Here is a 23,997-nt window from a genome sequence, read left to right as displayed (position 1 = left end):
AGCCATTCGGCAAGGTAGGCTAAGACACAAACCACTAACATCCAAAGGCGACAAACCACAACATACTATCAATCTAACCCGTCTTCAGACCAAGTCCATTCCATCCAGCGGTCGACCCCAAAAATGCATTTATCAATTTTAACATGCTGTCCATTCAAAACAGGAATTTTCTCATATATAAATTAATATTATTATATATTAGGATATTGTGCATATTTAGGCATTGGTTAGGTTAGGTTAGGTGTTTAGGTTCTGTTGGTGATTATTTGTATTTGTAGTACAGTATGTGGGTGAAGCATTTACAGCGTCATGGTTCGAACAAAAGTTTTCAGCGAAGCACTTGTTTCAGAAGTGTTCGGACGTCATCGGTCGTGAGTCGTGTGTAAACTGTTTTCATTCATAAACAAGCTAAGTTTGAGTGGTTTGGGTATGAGTGGTTTGGCGGGTGCATGGAATGGACTTTGCCCTTTGTTTATGACGACAGGCTGACCAATCTGGTGAATGATTGGGGAGCCAGAATCAAGCAAAATGGGAGACCCTGGTTGTGGTAACCATGATGCCCCACCACAAAATCTAACCAGTCACTGAACTGGGAATGAATAGGAACATGAATAGGAACAATTTGTATGAGCATGTGTGAGCATGGGGCAAGCTTTACTAATACAGACCTGATTAAATGGCAGCAGTAATAGAGGCACGTATACAATGGGTAAGGATCACTGGATCCAGCGGCATATGTCTGATAAAGCGGTTTAATTTAATTTGTTTAATGCTGTTTGTTGACTAATTTTAATTAATAAAACTTTATTAATCTTTTTATCATGAAACTACACAAAAAGGTGAGAATATGTAGTACTACTTACTGCAAATACAGAACCTATGAATACCAAGGATTTATTGCACTCTAGGTGACTCATTAAATTTATCCTTTAGGTCTTTTTCCATCATTTTATAGCAATAATCGTCTATATTTTCTATTTATTTTCCACTTTCTGGTACCTCACCTGTTTTCATGACATCTTAAATCTTCAATATTGTGCATACTTGTATATTAAGTGAACTGATTTGTTAACATTGGTATTGGATATGTACTTATTTTTTTTATTAAATTAAAATAAAGACATGTAAGAATCCAGTATTTCATCTGAAAAATGTATTGAGCAATTCCAACAAGCTGATTTGAAACTCAAATTGGATAATGCTTAATACCGTATGTTTAAGCAGTGCCAAACCATGTAATATCACAGAAGCAAACACGGTATTCAAAAAAGCTAATAAAGGTGAAGAGCATACATTATTCAATGATAGGCATAGAGCCAAGCATCAGCCAGGCTCTATCTACATTGCTGTGCATTAGTTGCGTTTGGGGGTCTTAAGTGATTTTTTTTTTTTGTGTGTGTGTGTATGTGTGTGTGTGTGTGTGTGTGTGTGTGTAGCTCAACTGGAATGAGTTTGTTTAATGTCTATTGTTGGCATGTGGCAGATCAGGTAAGGGACTGAGGAATAAATGATACAGTATAGGTAAATGATGGTGCAGGTGAGTGATGAAAACAAACCACTGTGATCCTTTAAATCTAAAAGTAATGTTTCCATTGGCGTGCTAGTGGAAAACAAATGCCGAATCTGGGCGTGGATTGAGATGCATGGCAGGAGCCTCTGTACCTGTCGAATTCTGTAGCGAGAGAGATGGACGAGTGAGCATCAAATTGGGTGGTTTGGGAGGCGGTAGTGGCTTAGGCGAAGGAGCGGGCTTGCTTGGTCGCAACGGCTCTTCAAAATTTCTCAACGAGTCTGCAACAACAGTACAAGATCGCCCGCAAAATTTAAATTTATGAAGCCCTGTAACTGAAGACCGAATTCTAGTACCACTCTTGCAATGAGCTGTTTATCTACTAAGGAGAGTTAAAAATACAAAATGAGCTAAATACCAAGTGTGTGAGATGCTTGTGCTTCAGATGGGCTCCCTAAACAAGAGCCCATAATCACATTTGATTAATAGTATAATACAGTGTATTCATATGGGATAGAGGATATAAGAATTGGGACTGTATCTTGCAACACGGATGGTTAAAACAGATTTATGCACTGTTCTCGGTGCCTCCTGTGTACTACATTATCATTCACTGCAACTAGTTCTATATCTATTAAATTAATTCTTTTGATATGCCTTCTATGAAAGCATTACAACTATGTCTAGATGATATATAAATATGGGCATACTAGCACCTTACTCCTGCTCGTGTTGACAAGTGAATGGTGTGTTTGAACATCACCAAAAAGCTAAAGAGCTTCTACACCATCAATTCACTGTAACAGTTTACTCTCATCAAATGTAAGTACATACTAGACTGTTCAGTAGTCTATATAACAGTGAAAGGAAAACCTATTTTCTTAAGGAAATAATTAATATACAGGTACTGAGGAATAAAATAACTAAGTCAATGGTAGGAAACAAAAATTAAGTCACATTAGTTTAATTTGTCAACACCAGACTGACTCCAGTCAGTCTGGTGTTGACAACGGCTTTGAACAGCCGAAACGTTCATCTTCCTTTCCCATTTCTTTGTGGATTTTCCGCATACAAATGATCAGTGTTTCGTGATCGTCAATTTCATGCATTTTTATATATGCATGAAATTGAATTGAAATATTTATATATATATATATATATATATATATATATATATATATATATATATATATATATATATATATATATATATATATATATATATATATATATATATATATATATATATATATATATATTATATATATATATATACTGTATATATATATTCTAACCCTTAAACTATGCAAAACCTTATACGATGTGACACTGAACTCAGTTTTTTAAATTTTCTGAAACTCTTTCAAATGTCTTGTGAATAATCTACTAGGCAAATGCTCCAACTTTGTCTAAATGATACCAGTGTAACTTGAAAAACAAGAAAATAAAAAATAATTATAAAATTGAATATTGAAAACTTTAAATTTTGAAATCAGCTGCAAAAATATAAAAATATCCCCAACTGTTTATTTGGTGTTATGCTCTCAGAATAGCATATGATCTTCATTTTCATATATTTAGAATATAGGTTTTCAGTATAGTTTACTGTAAAAAAAAATTGTCAATATGGCATTTGAAATATGCGCAAATCTGGACAACAAACACTTATAACTCCAAACATTTAGATTTTATGAAAAATCAGTTCTAAAGGAATTGTAGAACAGACAGCTGTGCACACTATATGTAAAAATGGTGAGAATCGGTCAGAAACTAGATTTTTGGATACAGAAGTTGAAATTCTAGTTATTGATATAATTGAAGTTAAAGTTATCGACAATGAATAAGGCAGTTCTAAGTCATGAATTTACTTGTATGTTGTAATAAACATTGTCTGGCATTTGTACTCAAGTACTGTATATGAAAGTTGTAGGTCAATGTGTGTAGAAATGAAGTCAAGAAAAATAACCCTCCCCCAAAAAAACTAAATATAGGGATAATTATAATGATTTAGGGAATATATTTAGGGTATACATTATATAAGTAAAAAAGCCCTATTCTGGTCCATAATCATCAAAACAACCTAAAGAAACAATGAAAATTGAGTTTGAAATCTGTGAAAAAATCAGCCCAAAAATATTCAAAGTCCCAAGTTCTGAGAGTTGTAACTGATGTAGTTGTTGACCAATTTAATTCTGGCTTCACATAGTTAGAGATGAATATGCATTCTCCAGGATGTAAAGGTTAAAAAAAAATCATATATTAAACAAAGTTGGAAAAAATAAAAACCTACAAAAAAAAATTTCCCCTAAAAAAAAATATTTTTTAGATTGTTTAAAGTAACTGATAATAATATTGAGCAATGTCTTTATATGATATATAACAAAATAGAGCATAATAACATAATTATTCATTATTCTTTGTGTTATTACTCTCTTATTATGACTTATCTTATGACTCTTATTATGTATTACTCTAAAATGTTATAAAGGCACCAGCTGTATATCCACTTTGTGTTCACTTCTTACTACTATTCTTCTTCTTTGTGCATTGGACAGGTGCTTGCATCTCTTTATAATTGTATTATCCATCAGTTTCAGTTAATAGAAGCTGTTCTCTTTATCAACAAAACTTTTTTTTTTTTAATATTCGTCTAAAATCAATTTCTGAAAATATTTTGATGAAAGTTTCATGAAGCTGAAGCCAATAAGTTTGAGATTTGTTTAACATTTTTAAGTAATTTTTACATAATTTGAATATTTTTCAAGCTAATACTCCCCTTCAATGTAACACATCATATGATGTTTTGCACAGTTTAATGGTTAATGGTCAATTTATGTGAACAAATTTAGGCATATTTAATGCTTCCAACCTCCCTCCTGACTCTTGTTTAAAGTTTAGAAGCCATATACAGTAGCAACATGTCCTTGTACCTTTCCTATTTTATGTTTTTTTGGTGTATAATTACTGAAGAGGTAATTACCTAAGTGCAGTGTTAGTCCTGTTTTCCAAGTAATCTGTATCATATAACCCTTTGAAATTACTGATGATTTTGGCATTCACTGCCTTCTCACTTAACTTATTCCAACCTTGCATGTGTAAATTATCTAAGTGTAATTACCTAAGTGTAGTTACAGGATGAGAGCTACACTCGTGGTGTCCTGTCTACCTAGCACTCTTTGTCATATAATGCTTTGAAACTACTGACGGTCTTGGCCTCCACCACCTTCTCACTTAACTTGTTCCAACCGTCTACCACTCTGCTTGTGAAAGTGAATTATCTTATATTTCTTTGACATCTTTGTTTAGTTAGTTTAAATCTATGACCTCTTGTTCTTGAAGTTCCAGGTAATCTTCCCTATCAATTTTATCAATTCCTGTTACTATTTTGTACATAGTGATCATATCACCTCTTTTTCTTCTGTCTTCTAGTTTTGACATATTTAATGCCTCTAACCTCTCCTCGTAGCTCTTGTCCTTCAGTTCTGGGATCCACTTAGTAGCATGTCTTTGCACATGCTAGCTTTGGACTAACAAAAGTCGCAAACAATTTCTTTAGCATTTCGCCATCCATGTATTTAAAAGCAATTCTGAAGTTAGAAAGCGTAGCATAGGCTCCTCGCACAACGTTTTTTATATGTACTCTGGTGATAGTTTTCTATCTAGAACCACCCCTAAATCTCTTTCTTTATCAGAATTCTTTAAAGATTTCTCACAAAATTTATAGGTTGTGTGGGGTCTATGTTCTCATATTCCACATTCCATAACATGGCATTTATTAACATTAAATTCCATTTGCCAAGTGGTGCTCCATATACTTATTTTGTCCAGGTCTTCTTGAAGGGCATGACAATCATCTAGGTTTCTTATCCTTCCTATTATCTTAGCATCATCAGCAAACATGTTCATATAATTCTGTATACCAACTGGTAGATCATTTATGTAGACAATAAACATCATCGGTGCAAGAACTGAACCCTGTGGTACTCCACTTGTGACATTTCTCCAGTCCGATACATTGCCTCTGATTACTGCCCTCATTTTTCTATCAGTCAGAAAATTTTTCATCCACGTTAGAAGCTTACCTGTCACCCCTCCAATATTTTCCAGTTTCCAGAACAACCTCTTATGTGGAACTCTGTCGAAAGGCTTTTTTTAGGTCCAGATAGATGCAGTCAACCTAACCATCTCTTTCCTGTAAAATCTCTGTGGCTCGATCATAAACACTGAGTAAATTCAATACACAGGATCTTCCAGATCAAAAACCATACAATCTGTCTGATATTATATCATTTTTCTCCAGGTGTTCTACCCATTTAGTTTATATTATTTTTTCCAATATTTTGACTATTATACTTGTCAATGATAAAGGTCTATAATTGAGGGAGGTCTTCCCTGCTGCCACTTTTGTAGATTGGAACTATGTTAGCTTTTTTCCACACATCTGCTACGACTCCTGTACACAGGGATGTCTAAAAAATCAGCTGAAGTGGAATGCTGAGCTCAGGTGCACATTCTCTCATAACCCATGGTGAACCTCCATCTGGGCCAACTGCTTTGTTCTTACTTAGCTCCAGGAGCATTTGTTTCACTTTGTCTCTAGACACCTCTATGTGCTCTATGCTGTTCTCTGGAATTCTTATTGTGTCTGGATCTCTGAAGATCTCATTTTGTACAAACACACTTTGGAACTTTTCGTTTAATGTTTCACACATTTCCTTTTCATTTTCCTTGTATCTGTCCCCCATTTTCAACCAATTAATGTGTAATTACCCCAAGTGTAGTTAAAAGATGAGAACTATGCTCGTGGTGTCCCCATCTTCCCAACACTGTCATATAACACCAATGTTGTGTATGTGTGTATGTGTGTGTATATGTAGGTGTTTTAGGTTTAGACTCGCAATAGTAGGATCCATTTCCAAGCCAATAATAACCCAACATTATGCCTCTACAGCCTAATTAATTTTATCTTATTTACATTTAAATTTTTATCTAGAGTTTGGCTACACTAGGTTTGGTTTGCATTACCCATACAATTAAGAAGTTGTTCCATATATATATCTAACTTGTTGAGGTGTTCACACTTATTTGTTCTTCCCAGTACTGGTTTCAGAGCTATTAAATAACCTGTCTCTATCCACCTTATCAATACCTTATAGTATCTTGTATCCCAAGACCATGCCCATATCTTTTCATAACTCCTACAGCTTAAAATATGGCTCTGCATATGGCTGTATATATATAATATACACATATAAATACAGCCATATGTGTTCAAAGCCAGGTCCTTTATCTCAGACAAGGCTGAAGATAAATCTCTGGATCTTTAAAGTTCCTTTACATGCTAAAGAATGTGCAGGTTCCACACTGATTCTGATTAATTCAATACTGGTCACATATGTGGTGTATAATATAAATTATTTCCCTTTTATAAGAATATTTTTTCTGGTTCTTCCTGTTGCCATAATAACAATATCATCTTTTTCTTTTTTTACCCCCTCAATGTACTTGAGAGTATACATGAAGTAATCAACATGTTCTCCCTTTTCTTTCTGGCTTTATAAGTTGTAAGCTCTATTTTTAAAACTTTTTATAGTTCAGGTCTTATAATTGTAAAATACATTTGGTAATATTTCAATGCAATCTTAAACTTGTGTTTTCTTGGGTGTGAACACCACACAAATGCTGCAAATTCTAACACTAGTCTGACAAATGTTACAAATGTGAGGTTTTAGGCATTTTTCATTTATGTAATTGAAAGCCATTTAAAATTGGTCAGCAGTTCCAAAGAATTTTCTACAGCTTCATTTACATTTTGTTCTGGAGAAAGTTTATCATTTGTCACTCAGATACTCTACATTCCAAGAGGTCTTTAGCATCTTGTTCCTCAGTTTGTATACTCCATGGAGTTTATTAAACCATTTTCTACTCAAAATGAATATCTTATCTAAAGCCTTAGTTCAGTATACTGTATTTAACAATGTTGTTACACTATACACACTTTATTATTCTTTATTAACACTTTTGTTCTTTACAATGTTCTTAATTTTTTATTTATTAAATTATCTTATATCTGCAGCAGATATGCCCATATATTATAGTTGGATATTTCTTTGGGAAGCCATTTATATACATTATAAACCTATAAGGTAACACTAATACTTTGAGTAATCCATTTGAAACCTACCCCCATGATGATAATTCATCTCTCCACCAGGCACAACACATTAAATCACGGTTGGCCCAAAATTACCTACATTAACCTGATCATGAAACACTGTACTATAATTAACAGTGGACTCATGTTAATTCAACTTAAATGTTCGTGCTGGGTTACTGTTGTTCTCATCCAGCTTATGAGCCAACCTGTTATGCCATCATTTTTGTTTTTCCATCCATGTTATAATATAAATGTAAGTGTAAACCTAAGAATCATACCTGGCACTGGTGTCACGGAATGTGTGGCTGATCGCCTGCGTACTGGAGGGGCGAGCTATATAGGCGTAATGGCTTGGCACTTTTCCCTGATAATTATCTCCCTCCCCTTCATATTAGTCTCTGTGTTGCCCTTTATTGAAAGGATTTTTTTGGGGGGATCAAAGAGTATATAGTCATGCAATCTTTCCTGAAAGGTCTCCATGGCTCTCATAAAAGGAGAGTAAGTTTGATATACAGTTTTCTAGTCCAGAATTAAATATTTAAGAGTCTGAGGATTTTAATTTTCAAAATGGATTACCCTCTTTTTTCTTATGATTCTCTTTAGTATTCTGTACAGTGAGTGTGTAAGCAAGACCACCCTGTAGTTCAAAACTTTTTTCTATCTCATAAATGTTAGTTTTCTAAATTGTTGATAATCATTCGCAGAGTTCGTCAGTATGGTCTCTCAAGACACTGTAAAATATTTCATAGGGACCCAATGCTTTATGCCTTTCTAGCATTACTGTACTTTGTCCATCATGGGAACCTGTTTTTACTTACAAATAGTGATTGGAATTTATTTTTAAATCTTTTCCCATATCTTGTATTTTATTTCAGATAATTATTTCAGGATAATTGTTTCAGGATAATTATTTCAGGATAATTATTCTTGGCTCACAATCAGGAATCCCAGGTTCAAATCCTAGGCAGGACAGAAATGGTCAGGCACATTCCTTATCATCTAATGCCGCTATTCACCTAGCAGTAAATAGGTACACGAGAGTTAATCACCTTGTTGTGGGGTTGCATCCTGGGGAGGGTCAGTAGTTTGACCTTGGGGGAACCTCAATACAAGCTTAATGTACATATATACACAGGCAACCTGTCCTGGTCAAAATGAATTACAGTATTATTTGTATGATGTGTCTATCACTTTAAAGTTATTCATTGTCAAAATTAAAGAGATTGGATTTTTTCTAACTCAAATGCAATTCCCTATTAATTTTTTTTACCCCTACATAATGCTATATAGTAATTACTTTTTTTTTAAATTCTGGTTGGGTTGTTCACTGAAGTGTCATCTGTACTGCTACCTTGTTTATTCTTTAATTTGTTTGAACCAATCTTTGGTCTGAACCAATCCAGTTTTGTTTGATTTACATATGGTGTGAATTCTTTCACTCCCTTGCGGTTACCTTGCGATGACCTCAGGGCTCAACGTCCCCACGGCCCGGTCCAGGCCCGACCAGGTCTCCTGGTTGCTGGACTGGTCAACCAGGCTGTTGGACGCGGCTGCTCGCAGCCTGACGTATGAGTCACAGCCTGGTTGGTCAGGTATTCCTGATCCCTGCTTATGTTTATTCCACAAATGCCCAAACATCTCATTTAATATATATTTCTTCTTTGTTTCCCAACTCCCTTGCTATGAAAAATATTTCATTATTTTTACAACATAAAATACTGTTCATATACTGTATATGAATACTTTTGATACATATGGATGTACTGGTATATGGATACTTTTCAAGTATCTTCCATTGTCATAAATAAAACAGAGAACTAATTAAAAATTAGGTCAGCTATTTTGCATGAACTCTTCAAATTTGTAAATAAATGGATTTAATATAAGTACTGTACATTGCATGATTACAGTACAGTACTATATTCACAGGTCATTTGCATAAATATGTGCACTTTGAAAATAAATATAAATCTGGGCATCTTATGCATAGTCTTTTCCATTTATGTCAATAATGATTAGCCTTAAGGGACAATGGTAAACAAATTCATGAACAGTAACCAAAAGATGAGAGCAAACATCAATGAAGAGAACCTTTCACTTGTAAGGACGTTTATCAAATCTAATGGATACTTTAGGCTAGTGCATATAAAAGAAAATGGAGGCGAGGTGAAAGTGGAAGGAGGAGAATAAATGTAAGCAGGCCCTACTTCTCAATTTATATTTTGTTGGCAATACTAGTACAGTAGTACAGTACGGTACAGTACTTTAATTACCTTGATTCTGTTTAAACATTTCTGCACTGCATTGCCACTTACTAAATTGTTACTAGAAAGCCAACTGTGCAATACGTGTACCCTCACATGTGTGGCCTTAACCTTTATCTTGCCTTCTTTTTTGTTTTTAAGCAGCAAGCCCTGTGTATCTTTTAGAATTTTTTATGAACTGCTAATAGGCATGTAAATCATCATCTTCAGTGAAGTCTCTTTTCAACTTGCTATTTTTCTTCACTGTTGTCAGTACTTTGTGCTCTGTTCAACCCCCAAAAAATCAGACATGGTTACCTTACTTTGAGGTTACCTTGAGATGATTTCGGGGCTCAGCGACCCCATGGCCCGGTCGTCGACCAGGCCTCCTCGTTGCTGGACTGGTCAACCAGACTGTTAGACGCGGCTGCTCGCAGCCTGACGTATGAGTCACAGCCTGGTTGATTAGGTAACCTTTGGAGGTGTTTGTCAAGTTCTTTCTTGAACTCTGTGAGGGGTCAGCCAGTTATGCCCCTTATGTGTAGTGGAAGCGCGTTGAACAGTCTCGGGCCTCTGATATTGATAGAGTTCTCTCTCAGAGTACCTGTTGCACCTCTGCTTTTCAATGGGGGTATTCTGCACATCCTGCCATGCTTTCTGGTTTCATGTGATGTTATTTCTGTGTGCAGGTTTGGGACCAGCCCCTCTACTATTTTCCATGTGTAAATTATTATGTATCTCTCTCGCCTGCACTCAAAAGAATTCAGATTTAGGCTCTTTAGTCGGTCCCAATAGTTTAGATATTTTACAGAGTGGATTCTAGAAGTAAAGGATCTCTGCACGCTCTCCAGATCAGCAATTTTTCCAGCTTTGAAAGGGGCTGTCATTGTGCAACAGTATTCTACTCTAGAGAGCACTAGCATCTTGAAAAGTATCATCATCGGTATAGCATCTCTAGTGTGAAAGGTTCTTGTTATCCAACCTGTCATTTTTTTTACAGTTGTGATGGCTATTTTAATGTGTTCTTGAAAGGTAAGGTCTTCCAACATGAGTACACCTAAATCCTTTACATTGCCTTTTTGTTCTATGTTATGATTTGACTAAGTTTTGTACATGGTTTCCGTTTTTATATTTTAATTTTTTCCGTAGCGTAGGAGCTGGAACTTATCTTCGTTAAACATTATATAATTTTCTGTAGGCCATAGAAAGACCTGATTCACAACTGATTGGAGGTTTGCTGTATCCTCTATGTTGTCTATTCTCTTAAAAATCCTAGTGTCATCTGCAAAGGAAGATACAGTACTATAGATTGTGTTCTTGTCTATGTCCGATATGAGGATGAGAAAAAGTACTGGAGCAAGCACAGTACTGTGGGGAACTGAACTCTTCATGGTTGATGGACCGGATTTTATTTTGTTGACTATTACACATTGGGTTCTGTTAGTCAGGAAATTGTAGATCTACCTGCCTACTTTTCCGGTAATTCCTTTTGAACGCATTTTATGTACAATAACACCATGGTCACATTTGTTGAAGGCTTTTGCAAAATCTGTGTAAATTACATCAGCATTTTGTTTGCCTTCCATGGCATCTAATGTCATATCATAGTGGTCCAGCAACTGTGGACCACTATGTTCGCTCACAGTTTGGTTTTAGTTGTACATAAAAGCACCCTAATAACTACGTCAAGTACACTGCTGAGCTTGTAGAACCTTAGACTGCTTTTGATTAGTTACTTGTGTCTGTGCTTTACGTGGCACTGGTATTTTGGAAGTTATCACAGAATGTATCTTAAGTGACTTCTAATTAAAATAAATCCTCTATAGGAACAATACCAAGTGGTTACCAGATTAATTTTTTAATGGTATTGTCTCTTGTTACAGATTTATACTGTGAAACTTCTGTTATATAATCTCAATTCTGAAATAAATTAATTAAAAATAAAAATAATAATCTCAATGCTAGTTAGTGTCACAAATTGAGTTTTGAATATTCTATGGCCATTAGCCACTGGCAGTAGGTACAGCACCCTTCGAGATGAACCTTTTCCTACTACAAAAACTGAATTAATAGTTGACTACCTGCAATAATGTCAATTTGTAAGTATGAAAAATAACTGCAAAATATTATATATTCATAAATTATATATTTTAGGAAAAGCCACCTCAGGCTTAAGATGTTGTGAATGAGTTTCAGTTAACGTAATGTCGGTGACTCATTAAATGTTGTCTTCCTTTTATAATTAAGATTTAACAAACTCAAACACAAGAAATATAACAGTAAAAATAAAGACTATAAATGTAAGTCTAAACCTAAGAACACAAATAAATTTGACATCACACCTGGCACTGATGTCACGGAATGTGTGGCTGATGGCCTGCGCACTGGAGGGGAGAGCCAGGCGTGTACAGGGGGGACTTCACAAACACAGGGCAGGAAAATAAAAAAAATAAACATAATAAACTGTTTAGATATTACATAACAAGACAGAAAGCTTAGGAATAATATAATAATAAAAAAAAAAAAAAAGTGGAAAACTAGATTTACATGCTCTCATATTTTCAGTGTACAGTATTATGGCTTCATTATATTGACAAATTACTTCATGCACTTGTAAGAGCATCCATCCTAGTTTAAGCTAGTGTTAGTTATTTTTGTATCTATACATATATCAATTCTCTTGTAGGACTCAGTAAAAGTGTTTAGTGCCGAATAATTGAAAATGTGTCTTCGCAGTTTAGAAAACAGAAATTCTAAGCTATGTAAAATATCGGGAAAATTTTATTTTACTGTTTCTTTATATTATAATATGTTTATATATGGACAAATTATAAAGAAGTCAAAAGCATTTTCAGATGATTTCATACCAATCAATTTCAACAGCTATAATAAATGCATCCAACATTTTCAAGTACAGCACTGTACTTACAGTACTTTGTCATCAGATGATTCTGTTTTCCATCATGAGAAAACAATTTTCATCCATGAATCATGCAAGATACGTTCCCCATTTTACAAGTTAGTTCCAAAGTTATTTACTAATATAAAACATTGTTTTAGGTTATTATTGATCAACTTACAGTATATCCAGTATACAGTTTTTGTTTAGTTTATCAGCAATAGATTCCATTTGCAATATTTAAATGTATTTCATCTCTAATACATTGCAGATATTCAAATTGTTTAAACGAGCAATTACAAATGCAAAATGAATAATTACTGCAATTGTGCAACATGCCTCTTTATAAATAAAATAAATTTATTGAAACATGCAATTCAGCACAATTATATTTACAGTAATGGACGTCACTTGATGTACGTAATGTAGATTAAATTGAGGTTTTATAGGTTAGCAATTTTATGGGCAAAATAAACACACACAAAACTCACCTTGGGAAGACATCCGTGGGAGAGTTGAGCACTTGATGGCCGGCTTGATAGGCTGTTTCTCAGCTACAGTCATAGAAAACAGATTAGTCAAAGAAAATGGGTAAAATAAGCATATAGAAAACAAGCAGTATTGTTAGAATTAATCAAATACTTTCCTATACAGTTCTATGTGAATTGCTAGGACTGTTACTGCTATTATAAAAAAATATAATAAAACAATACATTATTGAAGTAAAACCACACAAATCCCTGTTCATTCTCCATGCTTCAACACAAAAAGATAAGGCACTCCAAGCTTAATTCAACTACTTTTGTAATGATTTCAGGACAAACACAGATGTAACACCAAATGCCATGGAAAAGTATAAATAAATAATCACAAAATACAAAACAATGCATAATTCTTTCACTGTAAACAACACGCGCATAGTCCTTCCATTAGCATTAATAAAATCCGGAAAAACTGGAATAACATCAAGAGAATAAAAACGGAGACGCATGAAGGGCTGAATTGGGGAAACTATTACCTGCAGGAACATGTTGTTTAGGCGGCGTACTCAAATCTGGAAGATCGTCACTGAATGACACGGATTTTTCAAACGAGACTGACTTTTCTGAAAGAGGAGAACGCTATCATCATAATCGCCAAGTACTGAATTCACCTTGTTGTCCATGCGGTTATACGTGTAATATGTACATTACAACGGATCTTACACATATCATTACATAAATACACATTATACAAAGTAAAAAAAAATAGTAAAAAAATAGGATGGCGATTGTACAAATCAAGTACGCTCAAAAATATCTATTTTACTTGACTATGATACCAAAATACTCTTACATTACAGGTTTCACAGTTTGATATGAAATATATGGGGCATGCACTAGCTCTCCAAATTCGTGGTAATTTTCACTTTTTATGTGAATTAGAGCAGTTAAAAGTTATCCCAAGTATTACAGCAGGATTTAGATTCAAGTAGAAAAGTCGACAGAAATTATTTACATAGGGATTAAACATTCATTTTAGATTCAATAGATTAAAGTAGAAAATGTGTTTCGTGCCAGAAGGTATATTCTTGCAAAAATGAAAAAAGCTTTGTTATAAAAAAAAGGAGAGAAAAACGCAAAAATCTGTTGTTTTCTACCATACCTCTACCCCTTCCTAATTTTGGCGGCTTTGTGTCTGGTCGTAGATAAGTGTCGTCTGAAAGCATGTGACTTTCATTACGATGTTGAAGATGACACCAATATTGCTTACATTCTAAGCCAGTGTAAGTGTGCAACAAAGTCTTCCCTTTAAACTAATTATACTTAATGCTTCCAAACTTCACCCAATAACAGCCAATTATCTTCCCATTTCCTTCCTGCTGCTGGTGGATATGAGCCAGATTAGTTTAACCTAGAAATTTATTACCATACCCAAATAAAATATTTAAATTTGAACAATTATTCCAAAAGAACTACTGTTCATAATTGCGAAATACTGACTGAAAGGTGGGACTTATTACACAGACTTACATGGAGATATGTCAAAAAATATACACATGACGTTATCACACAGAGTTCACTGCATTTGCTTCTCTAGACATACGCTGCACTGCCTTATCTCAAATCTCTCTCATTTTACCTGAATGCACCTAACTAGCAAGTGTAGCCCACACTGATGAAGGTAGATTCAGCCAAATGTTGAAGAAGCCAATCGAAGAACAGACAGAGAATGTGTTCATATATATGTATGTGTATATATATATATGTTACACCTAGTAGCCAGAATGCACTTCTTAGCGTACTATGCAAGGCCCGATTTGCCTAATAGGCTGAGTGATTTTCTTTTTTTTCAACAAATTGTTTCCAATTGGGTTATTTGAATTATTATTATTATATTATATTAGGAACATAAATTATTGACTTAGTTATGTTAGGTTAGGTTAGGTTAGGTTAGGTTAGGTTCGGTCATATATCTACGTTAGTTTTGAATCAAATTTAAAAAAAATGAACTCATACATAGTGAAATGGATAGCTTTATAATTTTGTAAGAAAAAATTTAAAAATATATATATAAATTCAGGAAAACTTGGCCTATTAGGCAAATTGGGCCTTGCACGGTGTATATATATATATATATATATATATATATATATATATATATATATATATATATATATATATATATATATATATATATATATATATATATATATATATATATATAAAATGCAAGCATTCAATGATGCTATTTTAAACAACTATGGCATTCCAGTTGTGAATCAAGGATAGATCACTGTTCTTACTAGCATCATGATAAAGAACATGGTTCACCAAAGCAGTGCGGCGCAGGTAGAAACACTATTTTATCGGCATGGTGCAGGTAGAGAACATTGTTCCATCAGCATGGTGCAGGTAGAGAACACTGTTCCATCAGCATGGTGCAGGTAGAGAACATTGTTCCATCAGCATGGTGCAGGTAGAGAACACTGTTCCATCAGCATGGTGCAGGTAGAGAACACTGTTCCATCAGCATAGTGCAGGTAGAGAACAGTTTCATCAGTATAATGAAGGTAGAGATCACTGGTCCATCAGCATAGTGCAGGTAGAGAACAGTTTCATCAGTATAATGAAGGTAGAGATCACTGGTCCATCAGCATGGTGCAGGTAGAGAACACTGTTCCATCAGCATAGTGCAGGTAGAGAACACTGTTCCATCAGCATAGTGCAGGTAGAGAACACTGTTCCATCAGCATAGTGCAGGTAGAGAACACTGTTCCATCAGCATAGTGCAGGTAGAGAACATTGCTCTACCAGCATGGTGCAGGCAGAGAACACTGCTCTACCAGCATGGCGCAGGCAGAGAACACTGCTCTACCAGCATGGTACAGGCAGAGAACACTGCTCTACCAGCATGGTACAGGCAGAGAACACTGTTCTACAGCATGGTGCAGGCAGAGAACACTGCTCTACCAGCATGGTACAGGCAGAGAACACTGCTCTACCAGCATGGTACAGGCAGAGAACACTGCTCTACCAGCATGGTACAGGCAGAGAACACTGCTCTACCAGCATGGTACAGGCAGAGAACACTGCTCTACCAGCATGGCGCAGGCAGAGAACACTGCTCTACCAGCATGGTGCAGGCAGAGAACACTGCTCTACCAGCATGGTACAGGCAGAGAACACTGTTCTACAGCATGGTGCAGGCAGAGAACACTGCTCTACCAGCATGGTGCAGACAGAGAACACTGCTCTACCAGCATGGTGCAGGCAGAGAACACTGCTCTACCAGCATGGTGCAGGCATAGAACACTGCTCTACAGCATGGTGCAGGCAGAGAACACTGCTCTACCAGCATGGTGCAGACAGAGAACACTGCTCTACCTGCATGGTGCAGACAGAGAACACTGCTCTACCAGCATGGTGCAGACAGAGAACACTGCTCTACCTGCATGGTGCAGACAGAGAACACTGCTCTACCAGCATGGTGCAGACAGAGAACACTGCTCTACCAGCATGGTGCAGACAGAGAACACTGCTCTACCAGCATGGTGTAGACAGAGAACACTGCTCTACCTGCATGGTGCAGACAGAGAACAGTGTTCTGTCAGCATGATTCAGATAGAGAACATTGGTTTTACTAGTAGCACGATTCAAGAAAAGAACACAGTTCTCAATAGAAGCATGATTCAGATACAGAACATTGTTCTCACTAGCAGCATAATGCAGGTAGAAAACACTGTCTTAGCACCATGAGAAGCATAATTCAGGTAGAAAACACTGTTTTAGCACCATGGTAAAGTAGAATGTTCCATCAGGATGATGCAAGTAGAGAACACTTTTCTCTCTCTAGCAGCGTGTTGCAAATAAAGAACAATGTTTTGAATAGCAGCATAGTCTGGTGTTAACCCTTCTGCTGTGGTATGTCAAGTTTGAACCTGGTCACCATCTTGGGTCAAAATGGTGATAAATCATTTACGTTTCATTTATTTGATTACATATCAATCGGTACCATTATTATTAAAAGCGCTTTTTGTTTTTGAATGTTTTGCGTCTCCATTTTGTAACAAAATATGATTTGAAGAAATTAATTACAGGCTGTGTGTGTGTTCCCACAGGATAAATATATATATATTTATATATAAAGTTTGTGAGGGTACCACCTCTGGTGCCAATGTGGGGACCCATAGCCTAGGAGAAGAAAATAAAAAGTATTTTTATTTAGAATATAGGATAAAAACCCACACTTGTATATATGTGAAATTTATGTAAGGAATTTACACCAAGTCTTTTTATATACAAGTGTTTTGCAACTGGGGTTATGCAAACCTTTCTCGGGGGCTCAACAAGAAATAAATAAAAAAAATATAAAAAATATTGATGACAAAATAATGTAATTGTAATAAACCTATTTCTCTGAGGATTCCTCAACATTTTTGGGGTTTCGCCATGGTAAACGGTTGGGAATCACTGCTGTATATTATGACAAATCATTAAAAAAAAAATCAGCTATATTAATAAATAATAAGCAAATATGTTTGAGTCTTCATTATAGACCTATAATATAAAAAAAAATATACCAGTAACTCAATACTGGGCTATAAGTGACCCCAAGGTATAATCTTCATAAATATTGTACAGACAACAAGCATATTCGCTAAGAATTTCCGGGGGTAGCGCCTGGTGTCTCCTAGAAGCTTTCTCGCTGAGTATGAATATATATGACTCCATGCAAATGGGTCATATCAGATGTGGGAGTTCTGTTTGACCAGAGTCAAAACTTAGCTTCCTCCTCACAGTAAACCTTCCCATGAGGACCACATAAAGAACATTGTGCAAAGAGCCAATGCTTCGCTTTCTAACTTCAGAATCACTTTTAAATATGTGAATGGTAAAATATTCAAGAAATTGTTCACTACTTTTGTGAGACAAAAATTGGAATGTGCAGCTGTTGTATGGTGCATATCTCAAGATGCACATCATTAAACTGGAAAATGTGCAAAGATATATTACTAAATGCCTTTTGGAACTGAAAAGCAAGAGCTATAAGGAGAGACTAGAGGTGTTAAATATGTCAAAGTTAGAAGATATAGGAAAATGAGGAGACATGATCAATACATCGAAAATACTAACAGGAATCGACAAAATTGATAAAAAGAAATTCTTGAAACTGCAACTTCAAGACCAAGAGCTCATAGATTCAAGCTAAGGAAACAAAGTTGCAGTAAAAATATTAGGAACTTCTGTTTTGCAAATAGAGTGGTAGATGGCTAGAACAAGAAACGGTGTTGGATGCCAAAACTGTCAGTAGTTTCAAAGCATCATATGACAAAGACAGGAGGACAGGACACCAAAGCATCATATGAATGGGAGGACAAGTGAGCCCAGTAAGCTCAGGAATCTGTACAACAGTTGATTGACAGTTGAAAAGAGGGACCAAAGAGCCAGAGCTCAACCCCCGCAAGCACAATTAGGTGAGTAGAGGAAACCACAAGCTCATCCTGTAATTACACTCAAATAATTCAACTTTGTAATTGTGCACATGCTTCTTCAACTGGCAGCAGCAACTTCACCACCCACCCTGTCCACATCTGTATCTGTCTGCAGATGGCAGTACCCTCACCACTATACCTGTCCACCAAGATACTAAAGGTAAAATAGGAAGGCTACAATTATCCTGGTTATCACTAACTGGCTACTGTAAGATGGTAAACACACAATCCCAGTAATCTTTTGCAGAGTGGCAGACGGTTGGAACAAGTTTAGTTGCAAGAAAGGGATCTTTTGTAATGAGTTTATAAGTGAATTTTTCAAAACTTCCATTAGCTCATCAGCCACTTCTGCACATGTGCAGTAGTGTATTTACCTGTTCCCTTCAAAAAGTATATAATAGAATGCTAGTCCAGATATATAAATAATTCCAAGTACATTCTGTGATTGGAAAACATGAGGAAAATGGAAGTGATAAATTAAGAAAACTAATTCTAAACTCAGTAAGAAATAAAAAGAAATAAGATTCGCAACAAGAAAAACATTGAAACACTTGGCAAACGAAAGTAAACATGAGCCGATGCTCGGTCACTTGGTATGTACGGGTTAGTGGAACAAGATGGTTTAATTGTTCCATGTCGTAGCTAAGTGCAGTACCTAGTTGTTCTATTGTGGTGCATTTATACTTTAGTACAAGTGCAGAGTTGATAAATTCTACTATTATCATTTTCATTTGTAATGTTGATATAATAAGCAAGAGCACGATTAAACTACTGTATATGAAAGTTAAATATTGGATTCATGAAAAATTGTATATTACATTTGTTTGTTGAATAAGTCCTACCTTTTGTTGGACCAATATTTACTACTAAATATATCAGTCACTGATATTAGTAAAGATATTCACAATATATATTTTGTAAACTTAATCCTAAAAGTTATGAAAATAAACTCCATTTGTAAAGTTATAAACTATTATTTCGTCCCTAATCTAGACATCTTAACACGACTTACCACTACAATGAGAAGGATGAGTTTCCTGTCAAAGTATGTCGTGTTGGAGTGGAATATTACTGTGAATGTACTATTGCAGTGTCTTGGAGTACCTCTGAGGAGGACTTGCTATTTTTATACAGATAATGTATTTATATTCTGTGTAGTAAGGATGGGTTTGATATACAGTACGTGTCCATTCATGACTAAAATACTCATGCTCTTACGAAGTGAGGAGGCGTTGAATGCCAAAACTGTCAGTAGTTTGAAGGTATCATGTCACAGAGTAATGGGAAGACAGGAAATTTCAATCGTAGCCCTCATCCTGTAACTACACCTAAGCAATTACGCACTCCTTGTTCACCACAGTTTTTTTATTTTGTATTTATATATACGAGAGTTCTTACATTCTTGCAAAGCCAATAGCACGCATTGCATTTCGGGTAGGTTCTTAATCCTAATTTTCCCTGGAATACGAACTTTCAAATTATTAGATGTACAACCATGTACCCATTCACTGCTGGGTGAACGGAGATGTACAGTTAAAGGATTGGTGCCTAATATATCCTCCTGGGCCAGGATACGAACCCAGGCCAAATTACTCGCAAAGTGCGGGACGAGTGTTTTACCACTGTGCCACGAGGACTGCAGTGGTCGGACTACAGTCACTAACATATGATATTATCCAGCCCATCCTCCTGTTTTGGTAGTACTTATAGGAACGATGAGGACCACAGTACATATGTTGATGTACAGTACAATGCAATTAGAAAGTAGAAATCTGTACTGTTGAATTTGGACAAACCAGAAAAGGTTTTGTATTTATGCTGCAAAGACAACCTAAACTAACCTACCTAGGCCTAATACACGCTATCTGAGGCCTAATACAGTACATATGTGTGCTATACTATGCCTAGGAATATTTAAGTTAGTTTTTTGCTTCTTTTTTTCTAATTGCTTAGTATATCAATGTTTTGTACTATGGTGAACATAGTTACAAAAACTAGTATCTAAACAGGATGAAGGGTTGGATCATCATCACAGTTTTCTTGTTTTTTGAAGAACATTAATTTTTTATGTTTGGCTGTTTACATGCTCAAATACTGGTCAACAAAATTTGAATAGTCTTGGTTAAACCTTATAGCTTTGTGAATGGCTAATGGCTCTTGCTCTGTCTGGAGTTCACTGGAAAGTGACATGAAATTTTTCACCCAAAAAGCTATGATATTAGCTGAAAGGCATCCTTGCTAAACTCACTTGGAAAGACACCTTGATTTCATTGATAATATGAATAATGAACAATATATGTACAACCAGTAAATATTACACAAATGCTTTGTACTTCATAACAAATATTTTTACCATTATTATTTTACATATACATACACTATTATATTAATAAGAAACTTACATGAAAACCATGATACAATCAATAACAAACATTAACACAACAAATATGAAATTCGTAATTAAAGATTTTTTACTGCTTGATGCTTTGCCGGATTGTTTCTAATGTTTATTGAGGTCATCAACAGTTAGCACTCTATTGGTGGTACAGAATCTGGCATCATTTCAGGAGCACACATTTTTCAATTATTTGATGGGAAACTTTCCTATGTTCCATTTATAGTCTTTACAGTCTACACTCACATCTGTTAATATATATCAGCACCCTCAACTACACTGACACAGGAATAACACCTATTGTAACATAACCACACTCATACCCATCTTGTAATATGTACATGCATGAAACACACTTATCAATTTGTGAAGATACCCCCTAACAGAAGAGTATGAAAACTGCATAGTAACACATCAGGTGATTTCGGGCTGATATTCCAGTGTCAGTAAGGTCAGTGTCTGTTGACAGATGTGCAACGCTGAGTTGAGAGATCAAGTGATGTAGCAGCAGCATTTTCCGTGTTGGCAAAATTGGTAGGGAAAGCATCTTGGAAAGCAAGCCGCTTGAAAATGAGATGGACACAGAAGAAGATACAAGAGGTTCTCCTTATAGTCCAGCCTAGCCACACAGTATTTATATGATTCTTCGTAGGTACAGTATAGAGCAAAGATGTGAAGGTACTGGGGAAGTTGGTTACCTGTTACCAGTATGGGACACTGAGCTATATATTACAGTACGTACTGTGTTTCACAGCTATAATATATAACTCAGTGGTGTTAGTCACTGAACTAATAGTATAAAGCATGATGGTAAGCAATTAGCTATAGTACTGTACTGTATATACAGTCACTGTGGGATGACACAGATATTCTTAACTCATGTTCTGGAGAAGGTGCAACACCGGGCAGCAAAAATCATACCAGAGCTTAGTCATCACACGTATCAGGAACGGTTGCGGGTCACAGGGCTGACAACACTGCAAACCAGGCATGACTGAGTGGATCTCATCAAAACCTTAAAAAATACAGTGTACTGAACAATTTGGAGGATACTCGATCCAGACAATTCCTTCAAAAGGTCAGATGTAACATGAACGAGGAGCAATGGGTTCAAGCTCAACAAACTACAATGTAGGACAGAAAACAGGAGATGCTTTTTCACCCATAGGGTTGTAAACCCGTAGAACCGCCTACCCGCCAAAGCCATAAATGCCAAAACCCAGCTGGGTTTTAAAATACAACTGGAAACGATTATCAGGGCAAATTGGGGGACCTATGAGAAGCCGCTAGATTCCTGTCCTCATCGACGCCACTAGTATTAGTGGCCCCTCAGGTAAATTCAGGTAAATTCATGTGTAGCATCAAATACATAGTAGCAGTTATAGTGCCCAACAGATTATTACACCATATTCACACACACTCCCTTTCTACTACATACTGTATATGTAGGAAGTATATTTAATGCAACATGACCATGCTCACATGAAAAAATATTAAAGTTTACTTTTGCAAACAGAGTGGTAAACTGTTGGAACAAGATAAGTGAGAAGGTGGTGGAGATCAAAACTGTCAGTAGTTTCCAAGTGTTATACGACAAAGAGTATTGGGAAGATGTGATACCACGAGCGTAGCTCTCATCCTGTAATGACACTTACGTAATTATACTGTCATGTAGAAAATACACCCCATGCAACATGTTACTGACCAGGTTCTGGACCATACAGATTCATGCCACATGATCCTCACAATAACAAATGGCCTACACCCAAAACATTGAACAAAATTCTCACTTAACAAAGCTCATTCACTGTTCTCTAAAGTGTCCCTCACATTAAATAAAATAAATAAATAAATATAAATATGTTTATTCAGGAAAGGTACATACATACAAGTGATGTTACATTAATGGATCGATATATAGATAGAGCTAGTACATACAATGCCTAAAGCCACTATTACGCAATGCGTTTCGGGCAGGAAAAACATTAATATCTAGAACTTAATACTAATTGAGCATAAAGAATAAAATGTGTTGAGAACAAATACAAATAAAGATAAAAAAAAAGGGGAACATGACTATGTTATGTGCCTCTGTAACCCTTTCCACTACCGCCCACAAGATGGGTATGGGGTGCATAATAAATGAACTAAACTAACTAACTACACTCAGCACCCTTCCTGAATGCTAACTTTTTGGGTACAGGTAAGTGGTTAATCGGCCACAATTCCTCGGGCAACCCCCCCCCCCCCCCCCCGTACATTGGTATGCTTTTGGCCTTGCCTGCTCCCTACATGACTTAGGGTGAAGGCATATGTATATGGTTCCAAGTTCCATATACCATATACATACATATATATATATATGTATATGGTATATGGCTTGGTTCCAAGGGTTGTTATAGCCGGGGGGAAGGGTTGTAGATATAAGCTCCCACAGCCTGTAAAGTGCCCCTGAAGGCGTGCGTTTCAAATAGCCTCTGACAACCAAGTCCAGCTTCTGGCCTGCACATGTGGCTTAGTCTCTAGGTCTGGCGGAACTGCTGCTAGCAACAAGAGAAGGGGTGAAGGCGGGTCTCTGGCGCCTTAAAACCAGTTACTTCGGGCAGATGGGACTCGTTAGCCTGGAAAGGCAGCTCATCTAGGGGAAGGAAAACCCTGAATTCAAACCTCTGCTGTCTTGTGGCTAAACCCACTCATGGGAAAGACTTCGGGAGTCAACCCTGAGGAAAAATCCGGAGTCGAAGACCCTAAGGCAGTTTGCAGCTGTTTACAGCTACATTCTGGCAACTCCTGCGACGACACTGGTGCCAAGTGGTGCC

The 23,997-nt window shown here is 36.1% G+C and overlaps 1 protein-coding gene across 1 annotated transcript in view; it reads right to left on the bottom strand.

Annotated features, from left to right (window-relative positions):
• The window catches only part of LOC123758288 (uncharacterized), a 296,794-nt gene that overhangs the window by 182,996 nt on the left and 89,801 nt on the right, over window positions 1-23,997 (bottom strand). Inside the window, exons 8-12 of the mRNA XM_069323039.1 lie at window positions 14,454-14,507; window positions 13,828-13,914; window positions 13,301-13,363; window positions 12,253-12,327; window positions 1,663-1,791 (exon numbers count right to left, since the gene is read on the bottom strand). Of these exons, the coding sequence (XP_069179140.1) occupies window positions 1,663-1,791; window positions 12,253-12,327; window positions 13,301-13,363; window positions 13,828-13,914; window positions 14,454-14,507 (408 nt within the window). The remainder of the gene's footprint in view (window positions 1-1,662; window positions 1,792-12,252; window positions 12,328-13,300; window positions 13,364-13,827; window positions 13,915-14,453; window positions 14,508-23,997) is intronic.

This window comes from Procambarus clarkii, chromosome 11 (genome assembly GCF_040958095.1).
Source record: "Procambarus clarkii isolate CNS0578487 chromosome 11, FALCON_Pclarkii_2.0, whole genome shotgun sequence".
Lineage (NCBI taxonomy): Eukaryota > Metazoa > Arthropoda > Malacostraca > Decapoda > Cambaridae > Procambarus > Procambarus clarkii.
This window is presented reverse-complemented; position numbering and strand designations above follow the sequence as displayed.